The 10,638-nt window shown below is 45.7% G+C and overlaps 1 protein-coding gene across 1 annotated transcript in view; it reads right to left on the bottom strand.

Annotated features, from left to right (window-relative positions):
- Positions 1–307: 307 nt before the first annotated feature.
- Positions 308–10,638, bottom strand: part of NTN4 (netrin 4) — a 71,743-nt gene continuing 61,412 nt past the window's right edge. The window contains 6 exon segments of the mRNA XM_014307246.2: positions 308–2,021; positions 5,633–5,803; positions 7,468–7,536; positions 8,714–8,826; positions 9,456–9,488; positions 9,490–9,643. Coding sequence (XP_014162721.2) covers positions 1,885–2,021; positions 5,633–5,803; positions 7,468–7,536; positions 8,714–8,826; positions 9,456–9,488; positions 9,490–9,643 — 677 coding nt within the window. The 3' untranslated portion in view covers positions 308–1,884.

Genomic DNA, 10,638 nt, shown 5'->3' on the forward strand with positions numbered 1-10,638 from the left:
CTCTGCAGCTCAGCCTTCAAGACTGTGTGGAGGCAAGGATCTGGCCAGCTTTGAAAATATTTAGGTACAATTCCACTTCTTATGAGAAGAGCTTATAAACCTCCCAAAAACAAGAGGTGAAATGAGATTTTTGTAAGCCATCCATGTTACTTCACTTTCTACCACGTGTTGCATTTTACCCCCCAGCCAGAGAGGAAAATATCCCCCATGGCAGCTTCTCCTCACCCAGTGCAATCTTTGCTTGAGCTCTTTTGTGCAGGCATGAAGACCCTGCTGCCATTGGCATAAACAGTAACAGAAGAAGATGTTGAAATCATTTTATATTTATTACATACATGAGATACAAAAACAAATTACCAAAATAGCATCTTTTTTTTGTGAGTCCACAGGACCTTGAAAGAAAAATACATATGCAATGTGGATTGGTAGACTAGTGACTTTTCTGGTGTTGTATGTCTTCTTTCCCCTTTCACTCATGAACAAAATACACTCGATGCAATGTGGTTTAAGGGTGCTTTACAGAAAGGATATATTTTAGTGCTGAAAACTGCAGTAAACTGTGCTATATTTCATACTGGTGTTAATGAGGGAGTATAATGGCTGTATATATTGGAAACCATAACACAGAAGAAAAAAATAAAATGTTCAGTTTTAAATACTAACATAAAGATAAAATAAACTCCAGGCCCACCATGAATTGCTGGGTTGTGATATGTAAATGCAAGTCCTTTCTGTTCTCTACATCCACTCCTCTTCCTGCAGTCGGAGTTTTTCTCCTCCTGCAATTGCATTTTTATCTCAAAGTCTCTTCCTCCCACTCTGTTCGCAAAGTCTTGCTGGAGTCCTGCCCACGGGGTCCAAGTGCTGGTCTGAAGCTGGGACTTCAGTGCAAATACTTTATCTTTCAGATTGCATCCTCAGATATTCTGAGTGGCCAGTGCCAGGCTGGCCATTCCCTTTATACTGTTAATGCTGTCCAACTCTGGGGGGTCCTCAGGAGTGCTTCTGTTTCAGGGAGTTTTTTCTCATGTGCCACCTTCAAATTCTTCTTTCCCCAACACAATTAGACTCCCCACACCGTGAAGTGGCAGGTAGTAAAGTGCTTTATACAATGAAATATTTACACTAGGGCTAGGTTCATTTTTTAACACTTCAAGGACAAAAGCTCAGAGACACTGCACCCTCTGCAGCTGGCTCTTCTCTGCAGCCATGCAGTGGGTGGAGAGCTGGCCTCTGCCCTGCATCACGTCTGTGCCAAGGCAGAGGGGTCTAATCCACTCCAGCAGCTCTCTCAGCAGCATCAGCAGGGAATCTAGCCCTTGAAACCTTCAGCAGGGCAAACAGGTTAAAAGCAAGTGGCACCCAATTCTCTTTGATGGGTGCCATGTCCCAACCAGTAAGGGGGTGTTTCTAAACAGTGGTTCTCATTGCCACGCCGGTGGCAGCACCTACCCATTGCCTTCCCCACAGCATCCTTTGGGAGCCCCTGGAAGTCACTCAGGATGCACACTGGTGGCACTGGCAGTGTTTTGCTTCTCAGCAGTAGCTCTTCTAGGGTGGCAGTTTAGTCTTGGGTGATCAGTGGCTTCATGGGAGTTGCTCCAACAGCGCACTGGTGCGAGACAAGCATCCACCACCCTTCCTTTTTTTTTTCCCCTCAACATAACAATGAACAGGGCTCAGGGTGAGGCCCTGACAAGGAAGCTATAGGCAAGTAAAAGAACATTGGCCAGAAAGGGTTAAATTAGCGCCTACAACTCTGAATGCCTCACTACATGTTTTGGCACTATTTTCTTACATTCCAGTTTTCATGCTAGAGGTCTTCTCTTTGTGGAGGCTGTTGCATTTTGTGCATAAAGAAATGCCCTAGGCAGTTGTACACCTCTAGTTGCAGTCTCTTTTCAAAATTTCCAAGACCTTTCTTCCAAGAGCCGACTTCCACTGATGGACAAAACTTTTCATGTTGACAATGAGTCTGCCTGTTCGGATGTCCTCGTGTCCTGCCACAAGATACTCCAAGCCTGCAAACCAGCAGAGTGGTCAGGGACTGCACAGTACCATGCTCAAGAGGCCTAATGAGCTGCAAAGTCAGCCTGGATATCTAGTCCCATGCAAAAAAGCACTTACACATAGAAATATTTATATATATATTGGCTCTCACGTATATCTGAATATCTATAGCTCTATCTGTATCTATGGCAAAATGACTCCTGTGGCTACCTGTCACAGAGATGCAGCACACAAAATGTGACTTTGTGAGCCTCTAAATATAAATGAAAGCTGAACTCTGGGGGTGGCACTGCAAGTTTTTACACCTCTTCTGGGAACCGCTATTACCTTCATTTGGCAGCCATCTGCCTCACTTCTTCCCTGAATAAATCTGGGCCTGGAGATCAGTTGAGTGAATTCAAGGAATGGAACAGTGCAGGACAGTCCAGTGCTTGGTACCTTGCTCGGAGTGGCCAGTGGCCCCTTGGAGGCAAAGGCATGCCAGACCCCAGTGAGAGGCAACACTAAATGTGCAGGCACCAGTACCCTAGAAGAGCCTGAAGGAGTGGCTATCACACTGAAAAGAACTGCTAATTTCTGCCTCTGCTGATGTTTTAGAGACATGACAGCAGGGTCTGACAAAGCCCCAGCTGGTTGTCCAGAAACAGACAGAAAGGGCTGGAGTGTGTCCCTGTCATGCTCTGCTGCAGGTCTTTCCTCAGGCATCCCGGTCTGTGCTTGGCTTTCAGGACACGACTCAAAAGAGTGCTTGAAACCAGGTAACAACTGCTAAACAGGGGGATAGAGCAAAGCCTTTGGCTTGAGTTAGCTAAAGAAACACTGCCACAGATCCAAACACCTAAATGGGCCACAAATGTGCCATAAATGGGGATAATAAGGAGTATAATCCCTTTCATGGCAGGAGGAGCTCCCTGTCAGGGTCAGCATGCCACTGCAGCACATTTAGGGTACAGCCAGCCAGTGGGTACAGCCAGACCCCTCCTGTACCCACTCGTTCTTGCACCAGTCTGGGCAGCACTGGTGCAAACCAGGCACGGGAGATGGGCCTTCCCTGGGTGCTCTCAGCCATCCCACTCCACCCTGGCTGCAGCTTGTGTTGTTTTGGGCTTCCATTTTGCAGTCCAGAATAAATGGAGGGTGCCTCCCAAGTTAAAGGTCAAGCAATACAATTTGCTTTCTACTTTATTTGAGTTTTTGGGCACACACATCCTCTCTTCTGCCAAGTAAACACAGGATAGGTGTGTGGCAGCATTGCCCTTCAAAAGACATTAATTTTGGCCAAGTCAATCTTGCTGTTAAAAATATCACTTTTCAAGGGTTCCTAGATTTATTTCCCTTGAGAGAGAAATGTGGTATGCATACATGCATACTCAGATAGAAAGCAAATATTGCCACGGTTGCTGACTGTGTAGGGCTTTCTAGATTTTCAACCTGATGCTACAGAACTGTAAAACTAAGACAAGTTAAATGACTGAGATGCCACTTGAGGCTGTGCAGTTTGTCCTGGCAGGCTGCTCTCTGCCTCTCTGACTGTGCTTGGCAGAGCCATGGAAGGGATGGGCTCCTGTTACCTTGCAAACAGGTGAGACCTTTAAATCTTTCAGCTCAGTGTCCCCCAGAAGCAGAATCTGCCTCTGTGTGTGTGTGTGTGTGTGTGTGTGTGTGTGTGTAGCAGAAAGTGTGCAAGGGTGGTGAAAGGGTTCCCCTTGTATGAACTTCAGCATGTTTTTCATCTGAAAATAGCCCACAGAGATTTGATAAATGTTTGCAGGTTTTTTTGCCTTGTCAGAGCCTTTAAAAGCCTACTCTCCTTTTGGTATCCCTTTACTTCTGTAAAATGGTATAAAACCACATCTGTCTTACTTTTATGTTTATCTTTGATCTCCTCTATGTTCTTGAAGATGTGATTTCCATTATAGCTGTATGTCAAAAAATTGTTTTATGTCAGCTTTTCATCCAGCTGGTTTTGGTTTATTCACCTGTAGGCCATAAGCTCTTACTGTGATAGAGGGTGGAATCTGCGAATATTGTATTCCATGCCACTCAGAAATGAATGTTGTAGCTAAAGAAAATAATGAATTAAAAAAAATCTGGGATCTTTTTTTCCCTCTTTGACATCAGTGAATGTTAAATATTCACTCAACAGATGTTTTCAAGTTTCCCATTAGCAACAAACTTCTTTTCAACATGAAGGCTGAGACTAATTTGTACTCATGGGACCAGCAGCTGCATTTCAAAACAATACCAAGCTTTGCAGTGTAAATCGTGAGAGCTGGCAAGGAAGTAACAAGGGATTAACACCTGATGTGTCAGACACCTGGACTGTCACTAAGGACAGTTGCATCTCCCCCTTTCTGCTCTTGTCAAAGAGACCTCCACTGATTCTGTGATTAATGCTGTCTTTTCATCTGTTGGGGAAAATCAGTGAAGCTCCTCTGAAGTTAGTTGAGTGGCAAAGCTGGGGCTGCCCTGCAGGCTCAGTTTTGAACAACTTCCATTGCATTCCTTCATGTTCATATTAAGGCAGCTGCATCTGGGCTTTCGTGCTTGAGCTTTCATTGCATATGGAAAAATACACCAGCTATGGCTATTTGATTAGTGATTTATGATGTTCCAGCAACATCCAAAGTCTTACTGCACTTAAACACAGAGCCCTACCTAATGCTGCTGATTCCTCTGACCTTTGTACCTGACAAGACTTCCTAGCTACAGCTGTGCTACCACAGCAGCTTGCCTTCAAAACCAGACAGTCACTCCTGAGGACATGAAGGAAGGCTGCAAACACCTCATCAGTGAATAACCTTTCTGTACAGCCCAGCCCCACAGACAGCCTTGTACCTCCTAGTTCCTAGTGCTGCACATGAAAGGGATGTCTCAGCACCTACATCAGTACTTCCACTGCCAATTTCCCAGTGGTGTATGTATCTCATGGAAAGTCCTTCATTTGAATTAGTTGGTAACTTCTCATTTATCTTGGAGTTGTAAAGAGAGGTGTGTCAGCTGGAGCTTAGCTTTGCTCTGTGGAAGAAACCCCTGAACCTGCATGTCCTTGTCCATACTGGAGACTGCATGCACTGTTTAGCCACTGTTGCTTATACTCCATTTCAGTGAAAGAGATGGGAAAAAACTGTGGAGCTCTCCCTTCACTGCATAAGAAAATTTCTTCCAAATCTTGTAGGTCTAAATTTGTGTTACTTCTAAAGAGAAATCTTCCCTTGAGTTTAGATTAGAACTTCAGTGCAGTATCCCAACTCAAATTAGATTTACATATGTTTTTATAGATTCAAATTAGCTTTAGCATTGAAAGATGTATCATGCTATTTATTGTGGCATGATGCGCACCTCCCTCCCTCTGGGGACAGAGACTGGTAAAACTGAAAGCCTGTTACTATGCTATGTAACGAGAACTGTGTGTTTCAAAGCCTATAGGATGAACCAAGTTTTTCTCTATGAAATTTCAATTTGATGGAGATTGCTGTTGGAATCCAAGTGATGTAACAGACAATAATTTTTAATTAGCACTGGGCTGCAATCCCAGCTCATTGGTGTGAGGGGATAGAGGGGGTGCAATGAAATCTGTGTATATGTGGTGGGGATGTACTGTTCAGGGAGTCAAACTTACCAGGATTGAGGATGGGACAAGTGCAGCCTCTGTTAGTCCAGGATTCAGGGTAGAGTGTCCTCTTGCCCCGGAGGATCTTCAGCTTTGTAGACTTCAAGACTTTCTTGATCTTCACACTGACTTCTGCATGGGAGCCTTTGTCATGAGCTGACAAGATCTTTGTCTTGATCACTGGGAACACAGGAATTCAAAACCAGGAATACAGGAACTATTTAGAGGGCTGTTTTTTTTTTCTTGATCTAGTGCTGGTGTCTGGGTGAAGCAGCGAGGACAATTGTTTGTTACAGTGGAGTCAGCCCAGTGCTCCTTGCTGGGGAGCCCAGGATCAGAGCAGCTGCTGGGAAGCACGTACATCCCCAAACCCATGGGCAGAAACGCTGCCAGTTGCTTTGGCCATGGCCTCTGCAACTGCCATGAGAGTGTAAGGTCCCATTTTCCCCCAGAGTTCAGTATACCCTTTGTGTTTCTTATCTCTTTTGGAAATCCATTGGATTTAGGGATGGACCTTGAGGCTTTGCTGGCCTCAGCCTCATCCCACCCTGGTGCCAGTCCTGCTGCTTTGCAGAGCTGCCAAATCCAAATTCAGTGGAGGAGAGCCAGACATTGGTGGGGACTGGGGCAAATCAGGGAGTGTTTTTAGCTCATTCATACCCACATTTCCTCCACCTGGCATTCCACTGCTGAGCCCCTGTGTGGTGGAGGCTCAGGGCTCAGCTCCTCCGCCTGACCTATACTGGCAGGTATCCCCATATTGGTGGTGCTTTTTTCAGCACTCACATTGGGCAGCGTCTCACAGTGAGACCTCCTGGAGCTCATGATGAGCCCCGTAACTCATCCATCTCTCTAGTATAGCTGACACCTTCACATGTTGACTGATGAAAGTGGGGGAAGCCTGAGTGCACTTTAGATAAGATTTATGAACTTGGAGGTTTTGTGGCTTTCTTTTTTTCAGTTTCTTATCTTTTGCAAGATTAAACACAGTTACTATCGTGGCTGGGAAGCAAAACAGAGCAGAATCAAATTTTTTCCTAGTATCACTAATCCAGGGCTACATTTCAACTGGCAACCCCTTGAGCTCCACTTTGTGGGCTGCTCTGCAGCCTGCAGAGGTATGGGCTATCTCTCTGTGCATTTTCAACTTCAGTGTGAGACGAAACAGGTGTAAGAGACCCCTGCAAGAGATTCCTTGCGAAGGAAGGGAGTGCTACAGAGAGCATTCCTTGCTCTGCCACAGTATGAACGAGGCAGTTTGTTGGCACACACCAGGGAGGTCTTGGGAAACAAAGTGCCTCTTCTCATTCATTTAAATCCAAGAGACACATAGACAATATACATCATCCCCTTGCAACAGCTGAACTTTTTTGACAGTGGAAGTTCCCAGTAGCTACTGGAATTGTTTTATCCATGGAGTGGTGATCACAGTCCCTCCTTACATTCAGTATCATTCAGATACAGTCATTTCTAGACTGATAAGGCTACCTTGTCTACAGACACCATTTCAGTGACCCATTTTGGGTAACAGTAGTTTATAGTCTGTCTTGGACTAGACAACCTGCCAGGGACATTTCCAGCTCTCGTCCTCCCATGATTTTGTAAGGGTGCTTTGATAGCAAGAGAGAGGAGTAACAGAACAAGATGCTTCACCCACCTTGACTTGAAAACATGATACCTGTACATTTTGGCATAAGTCCTGCCTTTAGACAAAGTATCCCATGGGTTTGCCAGGATGGAGTGGTGCACACACAGCAACTCTCATGCTTTATATACATGCTTTGTATACACTTTTGCACTGCCTTGCAGCACCTCCCTTTGCAGCCCCCTCACCCACAACTCACCATAGGTGTACTTCATCCCGCAGAAGACCTTGGGATTCCCTAAAACTTGCTCTTTACATTCGCATTTACCTGGGGGAAAAGAAGTAAGAAAATGGCTGTGAATTGTGCTTAAAAGACAGGAGCATTTGCAGGGAGAGCCCAGGAACTGCCAGAGGTTTTTCAAATGGTCCACAATCCTCATGCAAAAATAAAAAGGAATTTGCAACTGTTTTCAGATTGAGAGTGAATACAGACTCTTAGTCCAAGGGCAATTACTCCTTGTTTACAATTAGAAGAGAAGGAAAACAAAGGCCTTATTATTTTGCCTTGGGATGCAAATAACATGCGTATCTTTCCCTGTGGTATTTTCCACACTGTAATGTACCAGACAAAATTTTAAAAGGAAATGTTGCAGAGGTTAAGGCAGATTAATGACTTCCGTGATCTTAGAACAAAGAATAACATGATATACTTATTTACGTTTAAAATGAAGTGGCCTAGACAAATGATGGAGCTTTCCCCTCAATTAACTCAATTATTGTATCTTCGAGATGTTATCAAGCCCCTCTCTGAAAATGGAGGAAATGACGCTTGCCTGCTTGCATGCAGCAGCTGCAAGGGAGGAGAGGAGAGCTTGATGCTGCCCCACGGGGCCAGCCTGCCCTGCACCCACCTTCATGCAGCACCCACCTCCCCCAGGCTGGGAACACTGGAGGGAAATAACTTCTCCAGCTGCATGCTAGACCATCTCAAATCGCATCACAAGCTGCAAGTGATGCCAAAATTGTTGTGGGTATTAGGGAATAAATTCTGAGTTAGAAATCCCCTACCTGCCTTCCAGTGAAGTGGCAAACCCTACCCTTTAAATAAAGTTGCTGGTTTGTTGAGCTTGAGGGAATATAAGGATACCTTTAAAATGTGATGGTCAAGTAAAACATGAGGGCACTCAGCCTTGAAATTCAGAGCCGGGACTGCAAATTCTTGCCTTACAACAGCTAAATGCTGGGTACAGGCATTCAGCATGGAGCATCTGTCTAATGGGTTTGCACATCCTTGCATTGATGGGATGAGCCTTAAGGCTCCTCTGGCTCTTGGAGGGGAAGGAGGTGGCCACAAGGACATTCCTCCATATGTTAGTGGGAGAATGTCCATTTCCCCCAGCAACTGCCAGGGTGCTAACTACAAGTTAGTGCAGAAGACTGGATCTACAGTGGCTGCTGGCAGGAGGGATTGGGTGGGTGGAACATGTGCAAAACCACAGTCCTACCAGAGTGCCGGAGTGCTGAGAAGCCCTGCTCATCCTCCCAGCCCCAAGTGGGCTCGCTCTCGTTGAGCACTGCCTGGAAAGGAGGTGCTTCATTGTGCCAGGAATCTTCTGAGCTGTTGAGGGGAAAGGGAGATGATGAACCTTCCAGGAGCCAGTGGAAAGTAGGGTCACTATCAGCCCATCTTCCAGACACAACATGACTGATGGTGGTAAATGCAAGAGGCAGCGTTGTCAGAGAGGATCATGGATCCATTTTGGGTTTAAAATACATTATAGAGATTTATATACCACAAATATCTTCAGTCTGGTAAAGAAAGCAACATGTCAGATTTAGAGAGTGGGGTATTATTAAAATGTGCTGTTTTTTAAAAGTCAGAGCTTGACTCCAAGCCACAGTCAACATAAGCTGAGTTAAAACAGCAAAATTAAGCTTTCGGTCTCCTCTCACTCAGATGTCCCTGAGGCCCACATTTTACTTGTGGAGACGAAACAACTGTGAAGGTTATGGAAAACACCCGGTACATTAACACCAGCACTGAGAGCAAAAATTCCAACATCGCTGGGGCCTTGCCAGGGTGTGCCAGGCTCCCAAGGGAACCACAGCCTCAGCTCCCACTCTATCCCCACTTCTTGGCCATACCAACCCCAAGTATTTGACATAATGGATACTCTTCAGCCTGCTTGCACGTGCATATAGAGCCTCCCTGGAGCTGAGATCACAGAGTGAGACCCCCCAGCTCACCTGTGGCAGTCACCGGTGTGGGGGTCGCAGCTAGCCGTAGGGCCCGAAGCCCCAGTAGCCGGGCAGGCAGTGGTCACAGCGGGGCCCTGCCACGCCGGGCTTGCAGGGACAGTCCCCAGTGCTGGGGTCACAGAAGGTGCCGGGGCCCAGGGGCAGCACGGCCGATCCCACGGGGTGGCAGGAGCAAGCTGCAGGGGAGGGACACCATGAGGGACAGAGCATCTGTGAGTGCACAACCTCTGCATCACAGAGGTGCAGGAGATGCCTGCAAAACCACCTCTCTGCTGAGGGACACCTCCAGGGCTTCTGGGCTTTTTTATCCCTCACCCATACAAATCTGAGCAGAGTCTCCCTTTGGAATCTGTAGAATTTTAAGTTTTGTGAACTAGTTTTTAATTAGTCAGCCTACCCTGGTGTTGTATTATGTTTTGCCAAACAGGCCTTTATTACTTTCCTTGCAGCATCTGGACTCTAATCCGGCTGAGTACCCAGGGATGTGCCTGCCTCACTGTGATGTTTGAGCAGCTGCGGGTGCTTCATTGAAAAATGAATCAGAGCATAATTGCTTTTTAAAATAATAACTACTGCCATGCATCCAGGAGGTTAAAAAACCCCATCACACCAGTCATTTTAATTAAAGTGAAGGCTGAGCAAAAAGTACCCCTCTGTCTCTGTCTGATTTTTAAAACCATCAATTAAAAACATTAGGAAAAAAGAATGAGGGAACTGACAGCTCAGAGATAGGCTTTTGCATATTCTCCAGGACACGGGTTTGCAGAATGCACACCAGAAATGCCAGCTGCTCTCTTTTCTCCCTCACAATCCCTTGCATCAGAACAATGCACTAGAACTGTGCTGGGACATACTGGGTTCTCAGAAAAGATGAAAATAGGTGGTGTGAAGTTTTCCTTACCTACTCCTTAGGGTTTTTTTTTAATAAACATAATTTATGTCTGTTACAAGGCTACTTTCCCCCAAAGATGTTAATGTTTTCAAAGAACAGAAATACAGTTATCAAAAGCATGAGCCAAACCTCTGACCATGTGGCCAGGTCAGCAGGTGATGCTGTGGCCTGCAGGATCAGTAACTGGGTGACTTGTTCTCTTCTTGTCTCATGGTTTGGTTCTCTGACCAGGACATGGTCCAGTCAGACTCACATTTTATTGCAAAAAATTTCCTGCTG

The sequence above is a fragment of the Geospiza fortis genome, unplaced genomic scaffold (assembly GCF_000277835.1).
Source record: "Geospiza fortis unplaced genomic scaffold, GeoFor_1.0 scaffold186, whole genome shotgun sequence".
NCBI lineage: Eukaryota > Metazoa > Chordata > Aves > Passeriformes > Thraupidae > Geospiza > Geospiza fortis.